This window comes from Mesoplodon densirostris, chromosome 2 (genome assembly GCF_025265405.1).
Source record: "Mesoplodon densirostris isolate mMesDen1 chromosome 2, mMesDen1 primary haplotype, whole genome shotgun sequence".
Lineage (NCBI taxonomy): Eukaryota > Metazoa > Chordata > Mammalia > Artiodactyla > Ziphiidae > Mesoplodon > Mesoplodon densirostris.
In genome coordinates this window covers 36,498,136-36,524,735 of record NC_082662.1, presented here as the reverse complement: position 1 = coordinate 36,524,735, position 26,600 = coordinate 36,498,136, and the positions used below count along the sequence as shown (strand labels likewise).

Sequence of the window (26,600 nt, the reverse complement as noted above, 5' to 3'; positions counted from 1 at the left end):
AGAAACGGGTAATTGTCAATCCCTGTGTCCCTCGGGGCAACTGTGTCTGTGCTACTATGAAAATAACTAGGATGGGCACCTCACTGAGGTCGTGATGGGAGGAGAAGTCAGGGAAGGATTCCTGAAGGAAGATGAAGTGTGGTGGGGGGGGGCGGGGCGGGGTTGGGCACGTCAGGAAGGGCAAAGGTGTGGATGTGAGAAAGGGTATAGATGGAGGGGGAACTGTACATGGTGGGAGATGGCTGAGCATCCCCTGTGAGCCAGGGGTGACCAAAGATGGGTCTGGAGCGTGCAGTAGGGTCAGATCAGAGGCCTTTATGCCCTGAGCAGTCAGCACTCAATACTCTTCCTCCACTTTCCAGGCTGGGATGCTAACCACTAGATTCCTCAGCCTCCCTTGCAGTTAAGTGATCTATGTGACATTCTGGCTGAGAGACAGATACAGAGGTCTGCTGAATGGGCTTTATGGTAAAGCCTGTGCTTCCTTCGAAACCAGGAGGGATGCATTCTATCCATTTTTCAGGAATAAAGAGGCGATATCTGGTGGTAGAGCACTCTTCTTGTCCATGAGGTAACAAGCGTGAGAATGAAGGCCATGGGCCTCTAGAGAGCAGAGCCTGATGTAAAGATTAAACTGCAAATGCTTTATTTGGGTAATGTAATCAGATCTGCATTATAATTTTCATGGGCCCTGGGCACTTCTGCTTTCATGGGCCCCTTCCTCCATTAAAATATGGTAAAAATTATACTTTATGACTCATTGGTTTCAAGAAGAATATAATCCATGCTAGATTCACTAGTATTATATTCATTTTTTTCCTGACTTTAAAATAAATTAAAATTAAAATATTTTCTTGGGTCCCTAAAAGCATCACGGGCCCTAGGCTGTTCCTCACAGTAACTTGGCCTGATACAAGCCCTGGGCGGGGTGGGTGAGAGAGGCAGGGGAAACTGTGCTAGAAAGTGACACGATGGACTCCATGCTACTGCGTCACACAAGCCGCAGCAAGTTGGACCAGCCCGCGGGCTTCTCTGGAAGGGCTGCAGAGAGTACCTGCACCTCTGAGAAGAACCCAGGGTTTGGGTCACTGAGAGCCTTGCATGAGAGTTTGGACTTTACCAGGGAGGCCAATGGGAAGGCCCTGGGAAATTTTAGGAAGGTCCGATGTGTGTTGTAGAAAGATCCCTCTGGCAACTGTATGTAAGACAATCCTGGAGGGAAGGAAACTTCAGCAGGTTATTTCAAAAACCAGGACACATGGCAGCAATGAGCAACAGGAAGGCAGTAGGGGCGATGGGAACAGGAGGTTAGAGAAATGCTAAGGGGTAAAACCAGGAGGACTCAGTGAAGGTGGGGTGAGGGGCTGATGGAGAGAGAGGAGCAATGAATGACATTTAGGTTTCTGGTTGGTGATGGGAGTGGTGGTGACAACTGGAATGGAACACAGGCTTAGGGAGCTAGGGGCCATGGTGAGGGTCACGTCCACTGTTTTTCACTGAAAATAGTCCATGCAAATATTTCTGATTTAATCATGCTTAGTTGCTTCCATTTTTTTATGATTTCATTTTTTTTTTGCACTGAAGTCTTTAATCCATCTCAGGTTCATGATGATTCCCCTTTTCCAAACATCAATACCTAACTGGTTATCCCAGCACTAATTACTAATGCCACCTTTATGTTGTATTAAATTGATTTATCCATTGTATTCATTTATGTGTGTATTACTGGGTTCTGGGATATTTCTACTAGGACTAGCTTATTTTTGTAATCATACCCTTATCATGTGTTTGGATAGCTGGCAAAGTAGCTCTTAAGGAAAGAGGGAGAAAAAAGGAAATGATAAATTCCATTCTGGATATATTGTGTGTGAGGTACATACTGCAGAACTTTCAGGTAAAGAGGTCTAGCAGGCAGCTGGATATGATGAAAGCTGTGGGAGATGCTTGGACTGAAATACAGGTTTGAGATAAAAGTCATGGGGCTATAAGATATCGATGAAAGAAATAAAAGATGACACAAACAGATGGAGAGACATACTATGTTCTTGGACTGGAAGAATCGATATTGTGAAAATGACTATACTACCCAAAGGAATCTACAGATTCAATGCAATGCCTATCAAATTACCAATGGCATTTTTCACAGAATTAGAACCAAAAATTTTTACAATTTGTATGGAAACACAAAAGAACACAAATAGCCAAAGCAATCTTGAGAAAGAAAAACAGAGCTGGAGGAATCAGGCTCCCTGACTTCAGACTATACTACAAAGCTACAGTCATCAAAACAGTATGGTACTGGCACAAAAACAGAAATATAGATCAGTGGAACAGGATAGAAAGTCCAGAGATAAACCCATGCACTATGATCACCTAATCTATGACAATGGAGGCAAGAATATACAACGGAGAAAAGACAGGCTCTTCAATAAGTGGTGCTGGGAAAACGGGACAGTTACATGTAAAAGAATGAAATTAGAACACACCCTAACACTATACACAAAAATAAACTCAAAATTGATTAAAGACCTAAATGTTAGGCCGGATACTAAAAAACTTTTAGAGGAAAACATAGGGAGAAAACTTCTGACATAAATTGTAACAAAATCTTTTTCAATCCACCTCCTAGAGTAATGAAAATAAAACCAAAAATAAACAAATGGGACCTAATTAAACTTAAAAGCTTTTGCACAGCAAAGGAAACCATAAACAAAAAGAAAAGACAACCCTCAGAATGGGGGAAAATATTTGCAAATGAAACAACCAACAAGGGATTAATCTCCAAAATATATAAACAGCTCATGCAGCTCAACATCAAAAAAACAAACAACCCAATCAAAAAATGGGTGGAAGATCTAAATAGACATTTCTCCAAAGACACACAGATGGCCAAGAGGCACATGAAAAGCTGCTCAACATCACTAATTATTAGAGAAATGCAAATCAAAACTACAGTGAGGTATCACCTCACACCAGTCAGAATGGCCATCATCAAAAAATCTGCAAACAATAAATGCTGGAGAGGGTGTAGAGAAAAAGGAACCCTCTTGCACTGTTGGTGGGAATGTAAATTGATACAGCCACTATGGAGAACAGTATGGAGGTTCCTTAAAAAACTAAAAATAGAACTACCATATGACCCAGCAATCCCATTACTGGGCATATACCCTGAGAAAACCATAATTCAAAAAGAGTCAAGTACCACAATGTTCATTGCAGCTTTATTTACAGTAGCCAGGACATGGAAGCAACCTAAGTGTCCATCAACAGATGAATGGATAAAGAAGATGTGGTGCATATATACAATGGAATATTACTCAGCCATAAAAAGAAACGAAATTGAGTTATTTGTAGTGAGGTGGATGGACATAGAGTCTGTCATACAAAGTGAAGTAAGTCAGAAAGAGAAAAACAAATACCGTATGCTAACACATATATATGGAATCTAGAAAAAGAAAAAATGGTTCTGAAGAACCGAGGAAGGGCAGGACAAGAATAAAGACGCAGATGTAGAGAAAGGACTTGAGGACACAGGGAGGTGGAAGGGTAAGCTGGGACGAAGTGAGAGAGTGGCATGAACATATATACACTACCAAATGTAAAATAGATAGCTAGTGGGAAGCAGCCACATAGCACAGGGAGATCAGCTCGGTGCTTTGTGACCACCTAGAGGTATGGGATAGGGAGGGTGGGAGGGAGACTGCAAGAGGCAGGAGATATGGGGATATATGCATACATATAGCTGATTCACTTTGTTATACAGCAGAAACTAACACAACATTGTAAAGCAATTATACCCCAATAAAGATGTTTAAAAAAATCTGCAAACAATAAATGCTGGAGAGGGTGTGGAGAGAAGGGAACCCTCCTACACTGTTGGTGGGAATGCAAACTGGTACAGCCAGTATGGAGAACAGTATGGAGTTTCCTTAAAAAAATGAAAATAGAGTTACCATATGATCCAGCAATCCCACCCTGGGCATATATCTGGAGAAACCCATAACTGGAAAAGATATATGCACCTCAATGTTCACTGTAGCACTATCACAATAGCCAAGACATGGAAGTAACCTAAATGTCCATAGATAGAGGAATGGATAAAGAAGATGTGGTACATATATACAAAGGAATATTACTCAGCCATAAAAAAAGAACAAAATAATGCCATTTGCTGCAACATGGATGGACCTAGAGATTCTCATACTGAATGAAATAAGTCAGACAGAGCAAGATAAATACCATATGATATCGCTTATATGTGGAATCTAAAAAAAGGCTACAAATGAACTTATCTATAAAACTGAAATAGAGTTACAGGTATAGAGAATAAACTTATGGTTACTGAGGGGTAAGGTGGGGGGAGGGATCATTTGGAAGACTGGGACTGATACATACATACCACTATATATAAAATAGATAACTAATAAGGACCTACTACTGTATAGCACAGGGAACTCCATTCAGTACTCTGTAATGGCCTATATGGGAAAAGAATCTAAACAAGAGTGTATATATGTATTTGTACAACAGATTCACTTTGCTGTACACCTGAAACTAACACAACATTGTAAATCAATTATACCCCAGTAAAAATTTAAAAAAAGAAAAAGAGAAAGGAAGTTGGAGAAACAAGAAGGAACAGTTAACAAAAACTTGGTATACAAACAAACACTGTATAAAACAATAAAAGAAATATTTACTTTTGGCCTTTAGAAAAAAAAATAAAAAGTCACCGTGTGGAGTTTAAAGTGTGCACATAGATGAGATTGCCTGGAGGATGGAAAGGGCAACAGTTCACTCCCTCCTCTGCGCTTTTGTACCAGGGCTGTACCTGGCCTAGCAGGTGTGCTGCTCATTTACATAGTCCCGCTCATTTGATTACATACCTGTCCCCACTACAATACTGAGAGCTCCTGGTCTGGTTTTCTTGCTTATTCATTCTTTCAATCACCAGCGCCTGCCACCAATATACGCTGACTGACTGCAGAGTCTGTAAATGCTTTCGCATTGTTTTAACCCAGTCAGTGGCTGATTCCTCCTTGAAATACGTTCACCTCTTGCATGGATTTCCTCTTATCTTTCTGGCTACTCCTCCAAAGACTCTTTTGCAGGTTGTTCCTCATTTCCCTGGCACTATACGTAGGAGGGCCCCAGGGTCCAATCTTTCACCTTCTCTTTCATAAACATATTCACTCCCTGGGGGATCAAATCCATTCTAAGGACCTAATATTTCACCTCCATGCTGATGACCCTCAAATTTCTATCACCAGCCTGGACCTCTCTCTCTCTCTTGCACCCAGACCTGACATCAAAGTGCTTGCTTAGGATCCCATTTGCATATTTAGCAGGCATCTCAGTCTTCCCATGTCAAAAACTAACCTCCTGATACGCTCCACAAAGCCTGCTCATTCTGAAGTCTTTCCTGCTTCAGTTAGCAGCAACTCCATCCTTCTGGTTGCTCAGGCCAAAACCCTTGTTTTTTCCTTTTCTCTTCCACCTACATCAGGTCTATGAGGAAATCTGTCACCTTCACCTTCAAAATACAGCCAGGCTTTGATCTCTTTTCACCACCCTATTGCCTGCCACCTGCTGTGAGCCACCATGTTCTCTCAGCTGGATTACATTAATAGCAATAGTCTCTCAGCTGGTCTCCTGCTTCCTCCCTTGCCCCTCCTTAAATCTATTATCTGTACAGTAGCTCAAAAAGTGGCCCTGGTGACGACAAAACAATGATATTGAAGATGCATGAAACTCTTTAAAAGAATTTTTTTCATTAAATCACAGTGAAAAAAATACTTTTAAATAACATGATTTTACATGTGATTTTAACTATGTATGTGTGATTCATTAATCTATACATTAAATAAGGCAAGTAGACATGCATTTCTTCTACATTTATAGAACTATATATATATTCAAGTTGGCCAAAGAAGTTTCCGTTCAATCGTCGTGTCGGTATTATGGGGTTATATTTGGCATACACGGTTATGTATGTGTCATGTTGGGAAGGGTTTTACCTGGAATGAATTTTTGCCACTTCTGATCCACATTGTACTTCACACAGTGATTTCCTGAAGGAAATATAATGATCTGTTCATCGAAGAAGAACACATTGTTGGACACGTGGGATCGAAGACCAAAAACATGCAGCGACTGAGCTACCACGGTGGACATGGTCCCAGTAAGGAGTTTCGCTAAAGATGCAGAGCAGCTGGTGAGCGTGGAGAAGCGCGTCACCCCGCCCACATTACCGTCCCCGCCCCCTCGACACGCCCCTAGATCCTCCCCTGGACTCCTCCTCCGCCCCCTACCCCTTGCGACCTTCTCCCGCACCCCCGACCCCGCTCCTGCGTCTCCTCTTTCCTTTGGCCTTCGTGGCTTCCTGCTCCTCCGGACGACCCCGAGGGACCCTTCTCACCTGTCGCTTCTGCTCTCTGGATCACCAGAGCACACGTGTATACAGGGTACTACGCCTACGAATCCCAAGCAACGCAGCACTCACAGACGCCGGAGCGGTTCCTATAGCAACAGGTAACCGGAAGTGTGTCAGCAGCCGGAAGCGGAACTCCGATCAGAAAGTTCAGCTGCATCTGGGGGCTGTCGGGAGCTGGTGCTGTTCGAGTCCACGTGGAGCTGCGGGCGGGAGGGCAGGGGGCTGAAAGCGGGCGGCGGCGGCGACGAGGGGAGCCCTTTTACAGGCGCGGGGGCCTTGGGCTCCTTCGCTTCCTCCGGCGGGTGTGGACGTGCGTGCTGCGAGATGGACACTCCCCCGCTCTCAGGTTCGGACTCGGATTCTGACGACCCCCTTGTCACAGACAGAGAGGTAGGTGTCAGCCGAGCTCGTGGGGCTGCGCGCAGGAGAGGGGTCCTCACTCCCCGGTACTGACCGCCGATCGTGCCCTGTAGTTGCAGGAGGCGTTTTCCCGAGGGCTTCTGAAGCCAGGCCTCAACGTGGTGCTAGAGGGGCCGAAGAAGGCCGTGAACGACGTGGTGAGCTTGGGCGCCCGGTTGGAGGGTGCTGGACTTGGGATGCGCGCGAGGCACCGTTGTGCTCGGGAGGCTGTGTTCTAGTCCCAGGAAAGACACAGCCTGCGTATTGCCAAGAGGGTCAACTACCTGTCGGGGTCTTGGGGGTTAGGTCTTCGTCCACTAGCCTGTTACTGTCTTGTGAGCTTAGTGTCTGAACTTCCTAGAATGGCCTGAAGCAGTGTTTGGCTGAATTCAAGCGGGATCTGGAATGGGTTGAAAGGCTTGATGTGACCCTGGGTCCGGTACCGGAAATCCGTGGACCTCAGGCAACATCTCAGAACAAGGAGCAGAAAGGTGTTGATCCAGAAGATGACTTTCAGCGTGAGATGAGCTTGTATGTATGTTTGTTTCCAAATGTAGCAGAGGTTGTGGGTTCTTGTGCTGGAGAGGGGGAAGCCGTGGGCCTGTACTCCTCAGAGGTGTCGTAAGCCGGGGCGTAGGGAGGAAGGCTTCTTTGGACTGAAGAGCTAGGAGATTCTCCCTGGTTGAGAGAAGAGCCCCTTTGTCCAGCAATCACAATTTAAAGTCCAGTTTATTTTCAAATACTCAGTTTTAAAGTTTGTGTGTGTGTGTGCAGTTAATTATTAGAACAAAAATTTGCTTATGGAAGGTCCTTATATGGGCTTTTCTTAGTGACCAAATAAGAATGTGTAATTGGCATTTGTTTGTAAGTTAATGGGCACTTCTAAAGTGGTCATTCTCTTAAACTACTAATTTATTTTTAGCAATACTCCCCACTCCTTTTAAAAAGAGTGTACATCTCAATTTCTCCCATTAAGTTAATGAGGTTTTATTAGTGTTTTTGTTTGTGTGTGTGTTCTTGCTGGTGGAGGTCAGATGTTGAGAGTCCTTCTGACCTTGGATGCCTCATGAGAGCAGTGAAAAGGATGTAAGGCCTCTCTCCCTTGGCTTATTTTACACTTTTGTCCTACATCCTCAGCTACTGTCAGGCCCAGGCAGCAGTGCTTGCAGTATTGCCCCGCCTCCGTCAGCTCAAAGTCCCTACCAAGCGGCCCACGGATTATTTTGCAGAGATGGCCAAGTCTGATCAGCAGATGCAGAAGGTGAGAAACAGAAATGGTTTTCTCTGGATAGCTGAGGCGTTGTACTTAAGTGTATTCAGCTGGCTTATCTCCTTTAACATTTAAACATAGGCATAAGGCCACTGATAGGGAATGGGTTGTCAGTGGACAGTTATTATCTCAGTTATCTACATCAGATTCGTGCCAATCACCACCAGTTGGATAAATGTAAGGATGACTTTTTCCTAATTTAAACATTTAAGGGGAGGAAAGTACTGTAAGAAGTGTGGTCCCTGAAGTAAAGATGGCATTTATGCATTTCCTAACTGGCTTGGTCATGGCATGATGTGTGGAAAAGACAATAGTTCTTTTCTGCCAATGCCTGGGGGCAGCACTATAACTTGTAGACAGTTACCTTTCTCTGGGCCTCGGTTTTCCTCTTCTGTAAAATGAAGGATTAATATATGGCTCAGACTTGATATAATCGAGAGTTAGGTAGAATTTGCCCTCATTCAACTTTGGGAGGCAGAGAATTACCAACATCTAATCCAAGATGTACCTAAATAATTCCCTTGGGTCTCAAGCTGGATTTTCTTGTCTCAGTGAACTCAGGGAAGCTAATCTAGAGACGAGCCCAGACCCATCTCTGCACATTCAAACTGACAACTGCTCATCCTTTAACTGAGATGTGTATGTTTAATGCAAGCTGCTAGGTACCTGATATCTGTTTGAGCTTTTATTGTGTATGTGGTGTATTGGAGAAGGGGGCTGAAGCTGCAGACACAGTCTGCCGACAGTAGGGATGGAGAAGTTAGTCTTCTCTCCTGGTACAGTACCATTTTGCAAAATGGATCAAACAGCACACTGGGAGGAGGAAGGTCGCTTTGATATTCTGGCTGCAAGGCTGAGACTTTTGGTGTCTTGGACAAAGTGGTCAGCCTTTGGGCCTTATTGTCCTTGTGTGTAGAACGCAGGGCTTGAAGTAGATGATTCACAAGGTTCCTTTGAGCCCCATAGTTTGCAGAGCTGGAAATAACTGCTCCCTGCTGCAGTGCATCCTAAGCAGCAGTCATCCCATTTTCAAATAACAGAAGCTGATAACATTTTGTGTTTTAGATTCGACAGAAGCTGCAGGCTAAACAGGTCGCCATGGAGAAGTCGGAAAAGGCTAAGCAGCTGCGAGCACTTAGGAAATACGGAAAGAAGGTGGGAAGGAAAATGAGCAGGGATGGGACGGGGCCGAGTGTGTTTGTCAGTAGATTGCTTGGTCTGAGTTGGTTCCGTGCCCCGTGTGTGTTCCATCGTGTGTTTACTGTTTCACAGTGGCATGGGTGCTAGTGTCCATGAGCACAATCCCTCCTGGACACCTGTGTGTAGCCAGAGGTAGTGTGGTCTCTACCGGCAAGTCATGCGCCTCTCTGGGCTGCAGTTTGCACACCTGTACAGCAGAGAATTGGGTCCAGATCAATGGTTTCCAAACCTGACCTCACAGCACAGTCAACTGGGGAAACTTCAAAACAGATTTCTAGGCTTCGGGAACTCTGGGAATCTGTATGTTTTCATCCCTTGCCCCTAAAGCTTCTCAGATGTTTCCAATACACATCCTGGTTTGAGAATCACTGGCCTAGATGATTATAAAGTCCTTGAAGGAATCAATCATATTATTGATTGTTATCCAATCAGAAAAAATGGCACCAGTATGTTTGAACTGTGACTGAGTTCTAATGTAAAGCCAGAAGGCATACCATGAAACTTTTCTTGATTTCCTTATTTATTTCATGATTACCTAAGAAGGAAGATGACAGGAACTAAACTTAGGGTTGTGGGAAGAAATGACTGTGAAGAGGATCAGCATGGGTGTTAAGACTTTAACATTTTGGACGTAAACACTTGTGATCTGGGTGCTGAGCTGCTGTCCACAGTTGCAGTTATTTCACTGATGGATCCTCAGCAGGGTATGAGCAGATTAGCATCCTGGGCTCTGCACAAGGGCAGCTGTGGATCTATTGGATGGATGTGGTTGGTGGTTGAGATCAACTCAAAGACTTGGGCAATTGGTTTAACATAACTTAAATTATCAAAGGAAAGAATAACTTAGTCTGGTCCATTAGCCCCTTGTTTCTAATGTGAGGAAACCTCAGGGCTGTGTTTCTCAGTGGGGGACAATTCTGCTCACCAGGGAACATTTAGCAATGCTGGAGATGTTTTTGGTCGTTGCGTCCTGGTGGGGAGCGTCCTGTTGGCAGCTAGTGGGTAGAGGGCAGGGAGGCTGCTGAACACCCTACGGTGCCCAGGACAGGCCGTGCTCCCACACACAGAGTGATCCTGCCCCAGCTGTTCATAGTGTTGAGATGGAGGAGTGCTGCCTTAGAGTTTAATCATCTCTTTTTGTCCTTAAAGCTTTTTTTCTTTGTTTTTCGGAGAGATTGTTTTCTCTGTTGGTACTTTCATGCCTAGCAACAGTAGGTTAGATATTTAATCTGCCCAAATATAATTAGTGGGAGAATTGGATGTAGACATAAACATGATTTGTGCAGTTTTGTAGGCAGGTTGTGTCATGGGGTAAGGGTGCAGACTGCCTGGGTGTGAATCTCAGCTCCGCACTTTCTCGTGTGTGACTCAGTCAAGTTGTGTAACCTCTCTGTGCTTCAGTTTCGGGGTCATAAGAATTTCTACTTCACTGAGTGGTTGAAACGAGAGATGGAGAATATACTTAGAGCCTTAGTGTAATTGTGGCACATAGTCAGTGTTCAGCGGTGGTGGTAATGTCACAGCGTGGTTACTGAGAGAATGTAGACACTTGCAGTGCCGGCTTGGAGTGGGTTTAACAGTCCTGTGTCTACGTCCAGGTGCAAACAGAAGTTCTTCAGAAGCGGCAGCGAGAGAAAGCACACATGATGAGTGCCATTAAGAAATATCAGAAAGGTGAGTATATTCTCTCCTAAGGCTGCAGGGGAGCAGGGGTACCTGCTAATTCTAACAAAGGCTTGATTGATTTGGAACTGTTGGACCTAAGGTTTGGGAATGGTGTGGGGAGCAAGATGGGCCTCTTAATACCAATTCCATAAGTAACATCCTTCTTTTGAAGCTTAATCTTTTCTTAAAATGTGATGGCGCTGATCAAAGTACTTCTTCACTCCCAGGCTTCTCTGATAAACTGGACTTCCTTGAGGGAGATCAGAAGCCTGTCGCACGGAGCAAGAAAGAAGGAGCCAAAGGCCAGCAGATGAAGAAGGGGTATGGGTGCCAGGTTCTGTTTTGGTGGTGGTGCATGCAGGGCCACAGTTCACAGTGTGACCTCAGTGCAGAGAGTGTGGCCACAGCTACAGGCCGTGTGATGGGCCCGTTCAGCCACATCAATCTTTGAAGTTTAAAATGAGGCGATGTCAGGATTTGGCACATTTTGAGTGAACGCTCAGTAGAGGTTGATTCCTCATGTGTGATGGTTAAGTATGCAGACCTAAGGTTCCCATCTGGACTCTGCCACTCATTCGGAGGGTAGCTTTGAGCAGGTTACTTCACCTTTCTAAATGTTAATTTCCTTATCTATGAAAATGAGAAAATTGTAAGTGCCTCTTAATATTAGGAAGATTGAAAGGGATAATGTTGGATATTATTATTGGTTCTTTTCATTTACCTTTATGCATTTCTGGACACCCGTCCTGGGGGAAATGGTCATTTCTGTATAATATAGTACATGCTGTGACAGAGGCATTAGATAGAGTAGTCTGGAAGCACATTTTAGAAATATGTGACATGGTCCAGGGGTCAGGGTCAGGTGATGACTTCCTGGAGGAGGGTCCACCTGAGCTTAGTCTGAAGCATGAGTAGGAAGGAATTAACCAGGAGAACGGGAGAGACACGGGGTTTCGGGAAGAAAGAAGAACACTAATGAGCAAAATCATAGAGATGAGAGCAGCCAGCACTTGGTATCACAGGGATACAGTGTGGGCAAGGAGTGGCGCGGTGTAGCTGGGGGGACCTGGGCCGACTACAGGGCAGTGTTTGTTGTCCTTGTGAGGAGCCTGGGCTGTATCCAGCAGTCAATGGGGAGTCGCTGATGGGCTTTATTCAAAATAGCGAGCAGGTCATGTTCATGTCTTAAATATTTCAGTGTTGCTTGTGTAAGTGAGGGAGGCGGGGACTGTTACAGAAGTCCAGAGAACAAGGATAATGACATAGAAGTGTTAACGGGGGTAGAGAAGAGAAAATGGGTTGAAGAAATATTCAAGAGGTTAAATTAGCAGGTCTCAGTAACTGAGCTGGGTGTAGAGAACGAAAGAAGGAAGAATCAAGGCCCACTCCAGGTTCATAGTGTGGGTGGCTGAGTGGATGGTAGGACCACCAGCCTCAAGTTAGGACATAGATACAGGAGCCGAAACCAGTCTAGAAGAGAGGTGACGTGTGACTTTGGATATGGTGAATTGAGATTCCTGTGGGATGACCAGTTTTAAAATGTATTACACCTGAATGTTAACTGCATTTAATATCCTTGAGAGGAATTGAAACAACTGAGGATGACTTAGCAAGATTTAGTTTAAGAAAGGTTTCTGAAGATAAGTGGTAAGCCACATGATATATCTGGGTCTTTTCCTGATTCTTGCCTTGTTTTCCTGCTTTGGTGGTTAAGACTGTAAATAGATGAGCTTGCCTGGGGAGTTTGTAGAGTAGAAATGTGGGGCCAAGGATGAGATTCTAGGTACAGTAGTATCTGTACAGATAGGAAACCGAGGGTATTGTTGGGTCATTACATTCATCACGATTTGCAGTGCTGAGGGTAACGTGTAAGACCGCTTTTTTCCAGGCCCAGTGCCAAGCGACGATATAAAAACCAGAAGTTTGGTTATGGTGGGAAGAAGAAAGGCTCCAAGTGGAACACTCGTGAGAGCTATGATGATGTATCCAGCTTCCGGGCCAAGACAGCTCATGGCAAGGGCCTCAAGAGGCCTGGAAAGAAAGGATCAAATGTAAGTGAGCCGGGGGCGCAGGTGGGGGGCCAGAGCAGCTTCCTCTCCCACCCCGCCCCTCCCCTTCCCTTTCTTTCCCTGTATCCTGACCCTGGGGCAGAAGGCCAACTGCTGTGTGAATGCATGTGGTGTTTCCTTTTCTGCAGAAGAGACCCGGAAAACGGACAAGAGAGAAAATGAAGAGCAGAACACGCTAAATAAGCAGCATCTTTGTATACAAAGACCAAGAAAAAGGGATGGAGACTTGGGATTTCACAATGCAGTTGGATCCCTTCTGTTGGTTTCCTTTTGTAAAAATTCTTTCAATACACTAAAGAAAAATTTTCAGAGAAATATATATTCTTGGTTAAAAACTCAGGACTAAAAGATTTAGAAGTTACTTTTTACATATTAAATAATACTGCCATTTATTGATAATAAATAAATGAGCCCGGTGGAAGTTAAAAGCGTGGATTCTGGGGCCAGACTGCTCAGTTTGATACCTGGCTCTGCTGCATACTTGCTGCTTGACCTTGGGCAAGTTAATTTTTCTGTGCTTTGTCATTTCCATGTAGACATGATAATAGTATCTACCAAAGAGGTTTCCTTTCAGCATTGAGTTAATATGTGTAAAATGCTTAGGACACTGCCTGCCGTATGAGAGTGTATACCTGCCTAGGGTTATTTTGCTGGGCGGGGTGGCTCTCCCTAATGTCTGCTGAGCCATGGTGGTGCATGTTTGAAGCTTCTCCACTGCTGGCTGGGAGCTGTGCACAGGTTGGATGTGGTGGGCAGGCCATGTTACGTGTTGGGCTTTCCTGTATCTTGAAAGGTGGGAAAGGAAGACAGCTTCCCTGCCCTCCTCTCTCTCTTCCAGTTTAGAAGCCATACTTTAAGGAGGCTACAGATATCTGAGAACTCTATATGCTTAGGCAGAAAAAACAACTGATTTTCACATTGTTTCCTTGTAGCATCATTGGGACTTAAAAAAGGATCTCTCTGGTTTCCTATGATATTGAGTTTCTAGAACAAAAAGAATGAATTTAGTTTTTGTAAACTAATTTCAGTGAACAAAATTTTAAGCAAACAAGTCATGTTCTCAGAAGACCACAATGTTTAACCCTGACCTATTTTGACAGTCTGTACAATAGCAGTGAATGGGGTAATGTGTAGTCATTCCAATAAGGAGCCTCAGCTCAGAGACTTTGAATTATATGTGGAACATATTGAGAGTTTTAAGAAAGGTGAACACAGATTGCCAGAGTTCACACTGGTAGGGACAAAAGTAAATTACTGATTTGAGTACTTCTAAAGGTTTTGAAAACAATGTACCTTCTTTCCTTTTTTTTTTTTTTTCTTTATAGCAAATGGAATCACTTTCCTTAATTTCAGAGGTATACTTTATAGAACTCAGCATTAGCCCTCATACTGCTTTAAAATGCAATTCCCTGCATTGAAAGATAAGTAGGAGCTAGCAGTTCCCATTACCGAGTCCAGGCTGTTCTTGCTTTGCTTTGTTCCAATATACGTGGACTTCAGCTATCAAGGTGCAGTTGTAGCAGCAGTGTTCCTCGACAAGACGGTTCATGTTTCAGTTGCCAAAGTATTGTTAACCAAGTAATTGCAGAAAGTAGAAACTTTGCTGCTGACTCTTCAGTCCATAAACCACTGCATAAAAGATACATAATGAATAGTGGCCAAATATCACTTCTTTTGAAGTATGTGGGTGATTGGTCACTGCACACCTGTTATTTAGTTCATGCACAGGTGGCAAAGAGTGCAGTTGTGTTGTCTCCTCATCTCCAGTGATAAACCCACATGGCATTTTACAAAAGTAAGTAATTGAAAGAGGGAATTGACCAACAGATGAAAGTGCAGCAAAGAAATGAAAAGTGGTAAGGTTGGAGGTAAAATTGAATAGAATGCAAATGGAGTTATAGGAGAGATAGGTGATGAGGGAATGGAGACAAGGCTGCTGTTGTAGAGACTAGATAGAGATGCAGCCAGAGAAATAGTGAATGTGAACTTAACAGAATGAGGAAAATGATGGAAAGGATGATGATGTCCCAGAGGAAGTGACACTGGCAGAAAACTTCACATTAAAGGGACTCTTGGAGATATTTTGTGGCATTGAAAGTACAAATGATAAAATGTTGGAGGTGAATCTGATAGGGATAGAGTAGGATAATTCGTTTAGAAATCCCACTAGGGGATTGAAGACAGGGAATTTTAAAGGCATTCAGGAGACTGCTGTAAGCTAATGACCACTCAAGGAAATCCAGTAATCTAGCAATAATCTACACTACCTTAAAGGAAGACCAGGTGCATCCAAATGCCAGGCACACTCAAGCCACAGATCCTGATAGTTAAAACACTTCCACCCTCCCAGCACCTTGATGTGTTCACCCACCTGGAAGCTCTCCAAACCCTGCCGTCTAGGGGTCTTTGGAGGTTTCACTATGTGGGCATCATTGATGAAATCATGGGCCATTGGTGATTAATTCAATCTTGAGCTCCTCCTCCCTCCCCAGAGGTTGGGTGGTGGGGCTGAAAGTTGCAAGTTTTTCACCAAGGCTTGGTCTTCCTGGGGAGCAGCCCCCATGCTGAAGCTGTCTAGAGGCTGCTAAGAGTCACCTCATTAGAACAAAAGACCCTCCTACCACCCCTATCCTTCAGGAAATTACGAAGGATTTAGGAGCTCTGCGTCAGGAACCAGGAAAAGACCAAATCTCTTTCTATGATATCACAGATCACCCTTTGGTCATTGACCATGGATTCCTTAGAGCAAAAAGTTTGTAACAGTTACATGAGATACTGGCCCCCTTCTAGATTCCCATGTAGTCACTAATATTTGGTCTAGTCCAGCCTTGTATGAAAATGGCTGTCAGGGTGAAGCGACTCAGCGTTGGAGCTTCCATTCAATCTTGGCAGGATACAAAAGCAGGAGTGACCACAGCAATATATGACTTCACCCTTCAAGGCGTAAGTCAGGAAGAGCCAGATGGAAGAGATACAGAGAGCAAACGATTTGGGGGCAGGGTGGGGGGCAGTGCACAGAGCGTCCATGCCCTCCCTGGGCTAGTGACTCTCCCAGCACCTCCGTGTGTTCACCTGCCTGGACGTTCCCCGGTTCTTGTTTCCCAGGACCTTCAAATGGTATCGTATGTGGGGGGGTCTTTTCTTTAGAGCTGTTTCATTTTTTCAGAAAGGAGCCCTCTAGCTTCAAACCCAGGGTAAAAATGCAGCATGTGCGAGTGGGAGGTTCAACCTTCTTTTCACAGATGGTCATCGTCTTCAGCCTTACACCTCACTCCTACCCCACGTCTTACTTAGTGTCCCTGAGCCCTGGGCTTTACCCATTTCTCCAAGAGTAAACCCCCAGCGTGGGAGCTGTTACACACCTGGTGCTGGGGTGTGTGGAGCAGACTCCCTGCAGACCCCCTCCCAGTGGCCATTTCAGTTCCCTCCAACACACCCCACTCTGTCCAGAGTCCTGACCTCCCTCCAGAGTTCTGGGGGGCGGAGCTCTGGGCTCAGAGGTGTCCCGCTCGCATTTTGTGGTTTCCTCCACCCTCTTCCATCAGCTTTCCATCTTTTAAACATGGCTTCAGTCTTCTTGGCTGCTAATGTTTCTCTCTCATTTTCTCTGTTGTGGGTTCATACCTTTTAAAAAATCCATTTATTATCCTTTACTGGGGTCTGGAAGGCAGAGGAGATACTGTAGGCCTTTAGTTTGCCATCTTTAACTGGAATTCTCCCCCTAGTTTATTAAATTAAAGATATGAACCAGGGAGAAATGTGAGACTGAGGACAATAAAAGTCAGACCTAGGCTTTAAAGTGTCTTTTTTTTTTACCTGGGAAGCACACACTTTGGGCATTAACAACAGCGATTGACAGCACTGCGGGAATACTACTTGTGATCATCTCTCAAGCTCCACATTTTAGCCTTGTATAGAGTGATGTCATTGTAGACCCTGAAGTGGTTCAGCCTGTGGTCGTCGCGTTGTGGGTTGACCTAGAGAGGGGAATGCAGACATCAGAAAAGCCAGTGGGGAAGGAGGAAGACCTGGGCTTGTAGGGACCTGGACTTGAATCAGGCCTCAGTCTCCTGATGTGCAAGCCTCTGGTGCTTTTCCTTGGTAAACCTTGTTTGTGAAATAAAGACAACATTTCCACCAAAAGACTTGCAGGGTTGCATGAGAATCTCAACTATGCAGAGTTGCTGCACTGCCCTTTCCCACTGCTTACAGTGGAGGCCTGTGGACTCTTCCCCCCACTGGCATGGAAGCTCCATGAGGGGAGGTGCTGCATCTGTATCCCAGCACCTGGAACAGTATCCAGCACACACAGGGGACTCAAGACATATTTGCTGAATGAAAGATTGGATGTTGTTGGAGTAGTTACACAGAGAACTGAGTAAGAGTGAGCCCCGGGACACACAAATCTCACAGAAGCTACACTGTGCCATTAACTAAAAGGTTATACTTTCAGCAAATGTTACCAGGAGACCAGAGGCTGAGCGATACTCACTGAATGTGGCTTCGCCAGAGTCCCAGTATTGGGGTTGGAGTTCTCTGCCTGTGCGGGGCGAGGTGCTGCTAGGGGCAGGAGCCCTGTGTTAAGTTGGGGCTGATCAAACCTCTTCCGCCCCCAAACACATCATTCTGAAAGCTTAATTACCTTTCATGGTTGCATGACCCCTGGATCTAACTTTTCTGGGTACGTTTTCTTACTTTGCCGCCAGTGCCATCTGACGGCATTGTCCCCAGGTTTAAAATGAACAGGTGTGGTGTATTTCCAGACCCTCTGAAACCCCACAGTGACTAGTGATCTGGGGGCCCACGCAGGGCAGGGCTGGCCAAGCCAGTCTCACTTCTCCTTCCTATCATGGCTGGTGGGCCTGCCCTGAGATGTGCTGGTCAAAGATGCAACACTTCTGGGCTTCCCTGGTGGTGCAGTGGTTGAGAGTCCGCCTGCTGATGCAGGGGAAGCGGGTTCGTGCCCGGTCTGGGAGGATCCCACGTGCTGCGGAGTGGCTGGGCCCATGAGCCATGGCCGCTGAGCCTGCGCGTCCGGAGCCTGTGCTCCGCAACGGGAGAGGCCACAACAGTGAGAGGCCCGCGTACCACAAAAAAATTTAAAAAATAAAAAATAAATAAATGGGTGAGAAAGACAGGTGCCTGTAGAAGTATGAGGACTCCAGGGTGTGGGGAGTTCTTGGGAAGGGAGCACACTAGAAAATTACTCACCAGGTAAAGACAACAGGGATTAAGCCAACAGGCCAGGAGAAGCACCAAGCTGGTCCTCAGTTGGGCCCCATGCCGTCTTGTCTATTCTTCCCCCTCAACATCACAGTAGCCCGCATTTACTGAGCACATGCTGTGTGCTAGGTACCATTTTAAGCAGTTTATATATGTCTCAGTTCATCCACACAACAAACCTTCAAGTGTTGATACTATTATCCCCATGTTAAGGCAGATGCATGGAAGTTAAGAGAGGTTAAGTTCACAAAGCTAGAGAACATTGGAGCTGGGATTTGAACGCAGGCTGTCTGGCTCCAGGGGCACCAGGTTACATTGATGCACTGATATTGAGCTGCAGCTCAGCAGGAGCACATGGTGCTCAAGAAGCCCAGGGGGAGTGGGGGACAGAAGTGTCTTAATGGGCTTTAGGGAAGAGGTGACTCCTGGATTTCATGTAGGGTGAGTGGGACTTCTCAAGGAGTGAGGGCTGGGGGCCAGGAGGTATCGGCAGGGCAGCAAATATAAAGACAGGGTGTGCAGGTCTTGGTGCCTTTGAGGTAATGAAGGAAATTCTGACACAGCTGAGGAACAGTGTCTCCAGCCTCACATCTTCCACTAAAGAAACAGATGGGCTCATAGCCAAATCTTAACAACTACAACAGTAATAACAACTTAGGGGGAGATACAGAGCAAAGTTAGGTGGGTTTTTTTTTTTAATATTTATTTATTTACTTTTGGCTGTGTTGGGTCTTCATTTCTGTGTGAGGGCCTTCTCTAGTTGCGGCGAGTGGGGGCCACTCTTCACTGCGGTGCGCGGGCCTCTCACTATCGCGGCCTCTCTTGTTGCGGAGCACAGGCTCCAGATGCGCAGGCTCAGTAGTTGTGGCTCACGGGCCCAGTTGCTCCGCGGCATGTGGGATCTTCCCGGACCAGGGCTTGAACCCGTTTCCCCTGCATTGGCAGGCAGACTCTCAACCACTGCGCCACCAGGGAAGCCCCAAGTTAGGTGTTTTGTAACTCTGGTTTTTGAAGGTTTTCCTAAGTAAGGTACGAAACCCAGAAGTCAAAATGGAAACAATTGGCACATCTGACTACTTAAAAATTAAAACCTTCTATATGAGGAAAGACATAATCAGAGTTGAAAGACAAGTGTAGCAGGAAGCTCTTCAAGTTGTCTATTCAAAATCCTGCATTTCTTCCTCAGGAACAGAAGCCCTATATCATTTAGGGAGATCATGTGCTAAAGACTGTGTTTGCCAGGCTCCTTGCACCTAGGGTTGATCGCTCCAATCAATGAGGCAAATATGTTACGGGCATTTGCATTTTCCAGAGAAGGGGACAGAATTTAGAGATGTAGGTGATATGCCCAAGACCACTCTACTAACACCTGGGAGAGCAAACTCAGGCCGTCTGTCATCAGCAAGCTTTGCTTAATCCACACTTACCAGCATTCACTACATGGCATGCACTGTTCTAAGCACCTTACAAACACCACCCCATTTAAGCCTCGGAACAATCTTATAAGTGCTGTAATATCTCCACTGTACTAGGAGGAAACTTAGTCACAAAAGAGCTTAGTCGCTTACCAGGGTCACACAGCTAGTACATGGTAGCCAGAGGTCAAGCCCAGGCAGTCAGCTCCATACTCTGTTCTCTGAGCCACCACTGGATTACCTCTGACCTTCCAAGTGAAGGAGACACACTTACCAAGGGCTCTGAGTCCCATCCAATCTCTTGACTTTCAGTCTGTGTCTCGGTGTATTTCATCCTTGGTCCCTGGGCAGCATGGTGGATAAGATTTAGAAACCTGGCTGGGAGACGAGGCATGAGTTATGAAGGTGTCAGGCTTTGGGACCAAACGAGAGATCCTGTGCCCTTGACTCTGGCACATCCTTTCTTAGAGGCAGAGCATCAGCCTCAGAGGCTTGCCTAGTCCTCGCGACACAGGTATCTGGTTCCTCCACTCATGTCTCAACAAACATTTGTTGAGCACAAACTCTGGGCCAGGCACTGTTTGAGCCCTGGAGGTAGAGCAGAGTGAGATAGACATGGTCCCTGGTCTCCTGGAGATGTAGTCTAGGTGAGGGGACAGGGGACACAATATACACCTATAAAAACAAACCCCATGGTGGCAGACAGTGATGCAAACTCTGAAGGAGGGAGTTGGCAAAGGGGCATGTTGGGGCAGGGCTGGCTACTCAGTAGGAAGGCTCGCAGGAGCCAGCCCTGAGAGAGGCAGAGGAAAAGCACGCCACAGGCAGCAAGAACAAATGTCCTGGGGCATGAGCAAGTTTGGGCGATGTAGCTGCAGCAGAGAGAGTGAGGAGCTGGGCTGTACCAGGTGAGGTCAGATCCTTCTGGATTGAAATCAGCATGGCTGTCAACACCAGGTATATCTGTAACTCTGCGGCTTAAGGACTTAGGCACATTTCATTTGCAATCTGCCCTATCCAGTCTCAATTTGAGAGAGGCAGTCTGACAAGGGGAAGAAGCTGGCTTTGTAGTAGGGCATTCGTGGCCCTTCCACTACTAGCTTGACAGGTGGTTAAATTCTCTGGCCCTCACTTTGTTCATCTGCAAAACGGGAGGAAAATACCTACCTCAGCAAGATGTCTGAGAAGTAAATGAAGGACTGTGAATACAGGACCTGGCCTCGGGCCGAGCTTATCCTGAATACAAGGCAGCTAGTAATGAACTCCTGCCCGGTGTTTGAGCCCCTCACCACCTGTTATTTTCCTTATTGCTGCAAGTCCCCAGCTCCTATCCTTCATTCTAGCCAGGCTGATGTCTCCACTGCAGATAACAACCTTACTTTCTTGGATTGTTCGCTATTAGTCTATTTACTTGTCTGTCTCTGTGATGCAATGAGATCCTCACTCCTCCTTCCCACCCCTCACTTCCCACCCTGTCCTTCTTTCCTCTATCAAACTCCACTCTAAGAAGGTAGAGGGGAGGGAGGAGAGCTTGCCAGAAGGACTAGGCTTCCCATCAAGTATCTCTCCTCCCGCATTCCCAAACGTGGCCCCTGTTCACCCGTACATCCCAGCCATGCCAAACTACTCACAGTCCGTGGGCCCTGCTGTTGTCCCATTTCTGTGCTTTTCCATATACCTGGAATGTCCTTCCACACTCTTCTCACCCTGACATACTCCACCTCACCCCCTTCTCCTCTCCTCCAAGAAGACTTCCCAGAACGCCGCTGCCTCAGGTGGACACCTGTTTTCTATGCTGCTGCCATCCCAATCTTGTTCTCTGTTTACCTGTGTATTTACTAGTCTGTCTCCTTGACTATGGTATGAGATCCCCAGCCCCATCCTAGTGACTATCACATGGTAATAATGAAAATAATAACATGTCCTGATCGCCAGTGTACCAGATACGGTTCTAAGCACTTGGGTTATTTTGTTTAATCTTCACAATGCCCCTAACAGATAGGCTCAGAGGGGTTAAAAAACTTGCTCAAAGTCACACAGTTAACGAGTGGCAGAACCAGGATTTAAACTCAGTTAGTAGGACTCCAGAACCTGTGCTTGTAACAGCTAAGTGTTGGATGGATGAATGACCGTAATGTCAGGGCCATTAGGAACATGCTTTTTGGCTTGACAGTTAATAAACTGGCTGTTTATTTGAATGTGTCAGTCTCTTGTGAGCTTTGTCAGTATGAGCCCCGTTTTCAGATGATCAAACAGAGGACTGAGGCCAGCCCCAAAGAACAACTGACTTGAGAGACTCCCAGCTGGCTGCCTCTCCATGCTCTATCTCAACAGTATTCTCAGACCCCAGACTTACCATCTGCAGGTTCCTCCAGGTTATCATGCCAAGACATGGGCTTTCTGGCGATTGTGTGAACTAGAGAAAAACAGCATCACAGATTCAAGTTAAAAAACGATCTTCCTGGCCTCTCTAAGACCCACCCTAGGCCAGACACCCAGTCAGCATTTTCTGAGTGTCTGTCATGTGTCAGGTATTGTGCTGGGCACTAGGGCATAAGACCTTTGGGGACTTCACAATCTGAGAGGCACTGTCCTGTATGGTGGCCACCAGCCACATGCGGCGACTTGAATTTGAATAATTTAAATTTAATACAATTGAAAATTCATTCCTCAGTCCCATCAGCTGTATTTCAAATGATCAACAGCCACATGTGGCTACTGGCTGCCATTTAGGGCAGCACAGATAGAGAATGTTCTCATCATCACAGAATGTTCCCTGGGACAGACTGGTCTATGGGGATGCAGACATACCAGGCAGCCAGAGATAGTGATATATACCCAGCAGGTCATGTGATAACATAGGTGTAGGATCCACGGACATCTATTCAGCCCGTAATTACTGGGGCACTGGAGATAGGGCTGCAAATAAGAAAGAGAAGGTCCCCGTACTCCCTGGGCTTCCACTCTATTTGTGGTGATGCTCAATAAACAGATATATAATATCAAGCAAATATAAATGGGATGCACAACCACACAAAGCAGGTTATATGGGTAAACCCATGTTGATGGTGGGGTGTAGTGTGGGTGATATGTCTCTAAGGACATACATTAGAGCAGAGTGCTGAATAAATTTGCTGTGTGAGGATATGTGGGAAGGATCCAAGAGTGAGGTTGGTGAGTTAGAGAAACATCGAGAGGCAGAGTAACTCTAGTGGAAGGAGCTAGGAGGAGAGTAGTAGTAGGTGAGCAGAGGCCAGAAGGAACCAGTGATCTCCAAGTGTTCTATCTCAAACTCCTACCAGTAAAAAAACTTCCACATATGAATATTTATATAGTCTCTATGCACTATTGTCATATATTAACAAAGCATCATTTCTTTCTTTATACATAAGTGTAAACATAGATACAAATTCTAATATTTCCTCACTTAATCCCAGTGGATCATATTAATCACGTGCCCAAGGACCATGAGCTGGGAGCCCAAGCGCTTTTCCTAGGAAGCCTGGACGCCGCTTGAAGGGATCATGTAAATTGTTGAAATAGACCAAGTTTAAATAGAATTGGACGTTAAGTGGTTTTCTTGGAATTAGTAGTTGGTGGCTCCAGAGGAAAACCAGGTTAGTTATAGGCTAAATGAAGATGTACATTTTCTGTACTCTCACCCCGCCCCCCGCAAAGGTAAGTATGTGAGAAGGTGGATATGCTCCTTAGCTGACTGTCGTCATCACTTCACTGTGTATATGTATATCTAAACATCACGTGGTACACCTTAACTATACGCAAATTCTATTTTTAAAAATGACATTACATTTTCTTTACAAAGCTGGGCTGCAGTGGACTACAGTTAATCAGGCCCAGGACTGGGGGAGAAGTTCGGAAAGAAGGAACAATATTTATGAAACTGAAGATGATTTAGGAAATCCATGCATCTAAATATGGTGGGATAGAAAAGAGCTGTGGCTGGCGTGGACCAGGCACTAAAATTTTTATTAAAGGAACAGTGTGTGGGTTGGGAGGGGAGTCAGGATGAAGCTGGGTGGGCAGCAGAGCTAGATCCATGGGGGCCTTAGGTCGTGATCAGGTTAAACCTTAGCTCAGAGTCTGTGGGACCACTGAGGATTTTACAGAGGGACTGGATGATCAAATCCCCTTTAGCACAGCTTTTGCCAGCAGTGGTGTAGGGGAGGGTTGGAGAGCTGGGCCTGGAGGGAAAGAGAGAGTTAAGAGCCCATCATAGCACAGGGAGATCAGCTCTGTGCTTTGTGACCACCTAGAGGGGTGGGATAGGGAGGGTGGGAGGGAGGGAGACGCAAGAGGGAAGAGATTTGGGGACATATGTATATGTATAACTGATTCACTTTGTTATAAAGCAGAAACACGCCATTGTAAAGCAATTATACTCCAATAAAGATGTAAAAAAAAAAAAAAAAAAGCCCATCAGACCAATGCAGGCAGGATTGACGAGGGCCCGGGAGTGAGGATGGACAGAGAGCGGAGACAAGTGAGGTGAGGCAGAGAGGCCTCGCCATGCATGGTGGTGTTTCCCACTGAGGCGGGAACATGGGAACCATCATGTGAGAGAAACACATCATCATGTGTTTCCCACTGAGGCGGGAACATGGGAACCATCATGTGAGAGAAAGGATAAGGAACAAACAGGACAGTGCCTACTCAGCTGTGTGGAGGGAGGGAGAGAGAGACTGAGGATGACTCCCAAGCTTCTAACTTGGGAGAGAGAAGGGCTGTGGTGTCTTTGGCTAAAACCAAATATTCTGGAGTAGCTGCAGGTGGGGGAGGGGTGCAGCACGAGCCCGGTTTTCTGAACCTAAGGGATGTCCAGGGGAAGGGAGCCGGGAGGTGGCTGGGGACGTGGGTCTGGGGCTCCATTTGAGACTCGGTGGCATTTAGGGGGAGCTGATGTTACAGGACCAGATGAAACCGGCCCAGGAATGTGCAAAGTGAGGAGTGGGGGTGCGGCCATTTTATCAGGGGGCACGTTGGACCCTGAGTCTGCTCCCCTTGAACTTTCTGAAGGTCTTAAGACAATGTTAGAAGACGGAAAGAAATCCTTTGATAGCAACAAACCAAAACACATGCAAAATAAAACATAAAACCTGCAAAATATTTCAAAAGCAAATTTATAAAAAGCCTTTCAAATTTTTTACAATAAAATGCTATTTAATCAGGACGTGGATGCATTTTAATGTATCTAATACGTTCAATGTGATGGGGGGTGAGACCCCTCTCCAACCCCAAAGTCATAGTTCCTGAAGGCTATGAAGGGATGAGAGGTCACAGGAGGCATCTCCTACTGTGCTCCACCCAGCACCCCACCTGCACCTCTGCCGGCTCCTTCCTAGGGGCGCCCCCTTTCCCTTCCTCCATCCCGCAGCTCCCCTCACCCTTGCGGAGTGGATTCACGTGATACTGCGTGTGGAGTTTCTGGGTTCGTAACTCTTTGAGGTACAATTCCCGCAGGATCTGGTTCTGGTGGACCTCATCTGTGATCGCCTTCTCCTTCTGGTGTCCAGCCATGGCCTTGGCTCTGCTGTGTCTGGTCAGTACCTACCCCCCTCTCACCACCCTTTGGACGCTGACCGGCTGCCAGGTCTCCAGGCAACAGAGTCCCAAGCCGTCTCCAGGCAACACATGCTAGCTCACCCTCCTCCCTTGGATCTTACTCCTGCCCGTCCACCCCCCTCCTCCCCAAATCTTATAACGCATGGCCCGTCCCTTTGGCCGCTCAACTCACCTTCCCAGCTTCTCAGGACCTAATCTGGTTACAGAATCGCAGCTGGACACCGCCAGAAAACAACTGGCCGTGAAGCAATAGACCCGAGAGGTAACGAGCTTAGGATTGGCCAGTTATTTCCTAAAAAAGATTTTGGAAGTAGTCAGAAACCTCTCCCACTTGTGTTTTTTTGTTTTTTTGTTTTCTGTTTTTGTTTTTGTTTTTTTGTTTTGACTACGCTGTGGCATGTGGGATCTTAGTTGCCCAACCAGGGATTGAACCTGTGCCCCCTGCATTGGAAGCTGGAGTCTTAACCACTGGACCGCCAGGGAAGTCCCATCCTCTCTCACTTTAAAGCAGGTGCCCAGAACTGAGACCCTCTATGACTGTCTCACAAACAGTGGAGCTTTCCTATCTGAGAAGACACTGTGGCCCATATCAGCCATGTGATAATATAGACAGAACAACCCTTTCCTAACCCTAAAAGTACCTTAGGGACTTTACAGTTTATTTATTTAAATTTTTTAAATTATGGTAAACACATAAAATTTACCATCTGAACCTTTTTTTTTTTTTTTTTTTTTTTTTTGCGGTACGTGGGCCTCTCACTGTTGTGGCCTCTCCCGTTGCAGGGCACACACAGGCTCTGGATGCACAGGCTCAGCGGCCATGGCTCACAGGCCCAGCCGCTCTGCGGCATGTGGGATCTTCCCGGGCCGGGGCACGAACCCGTGTCCCCTGCATTGGCAGGCGGACTCTCAACCACTGTGCCACCAGGGAAGCCCTGAACCATTTTTAAGTATTGTAGTTCAGTAGTGTATAGTCACATTGTGTGAAACCGATCTCCAGAAAGTTTTTGTATGCATTAAACAGCTCCCCATTGCTTCCTATCTCTAGCCCTTGGCAGCCACCACTACTACTGAGCCTGTGCTCTAGAGCCTGCAAGCCACAACTACTGAGCCCACGTGCCACAACTACTGAAGCCCATGTGTCTAGAGCCCATGCTCCTCAAGAGAAACCACCGCAATGAGAAGTCTATGCACCGCAATGAAGAATAGCCCCTGCTCGCCTCAACTAGAGAAAGCCCGCATGCGGCAACGAAGACCCAAGGCAGCAAAAAACCAAAAAAACAAAAACAAAAAAAACAAACAAAAAAAACACATAAAGCAAAAACTACAGAACTGCCAACATTTCT

General features: G+C 45.9%; 3 protein-coding genes across 3 annotated transcripts in view; 1 reads left to right on the top strand and 2 right to left on the bottom strand.

Moving 5' to 3' along the window:
• The window catches only part of CFAP57 (cilia and flagella associated protein 57), a 75,475-nt gene extending 69,301 nt beyond the window's left edge, over positions 1–6,174 (bottom strand). The window contains exon 1 of the mRNA XM_060082894.1: positions 6,018–6,174. Within this exon, the coding sequence (XP_059938877.1) occupies positions 6,018–6,174 (157 nt within the window). The remainder of the gene's footprint in view (positions 1–6,017) is intronic.
• Positions 6,175–6,626: 452 nt separating this feature from the next.
• Positions 6,627–13,467, top strand: EBNA1BP2 (EBNA1 binding protein 2). Its single transcript, XM_060082880.1, has 9 exons — positions 6,627–6,823; positions 6,907–6,990; positions 7,194–7,363; positions 7,970–8,093; positions 9,168–9,257; positions 10,901–10,976; positions 11,195–11,288; positions 12,856–13,018; positions 13,165–13,467. The coding sequence occupies exons 1-9, from the start codon at positions 6,758–6,760 to the stop codon at positions 13,213–13,215; spliced, it is 918 nt and encodes a 305-aa protein (XP_059938863.1). The 5' UTR covers positions 6,627–6,757; the 3' UTR covers positions 13,216–13,467.
• A 3,441-nt stretch (positions 13,468–16,908) lies between these two features.
• On the bottom strand, positions 16,909–25,209 carry CFAP144 (cilia and flagella associated protein 144). The gene is made up of 4 exons (XM_060082867.1): positions 25,077–25,209; positions 22,031–22,090; positions 19,949–20,052; positions 16,909–17,013 (listed from the first exon to the last, which is right to left on the bottom strand). Exons 1-4 carry the CDS (start codon positions 25,207–25,209, stop codon positions 16,909–16,911), a joined length of 402 nt encoding a protein of 133 aa, XP_059938850.1.
• Between the last annotated feature and the right edge of the window lie 1,391 nt (positions 25,210–26,600).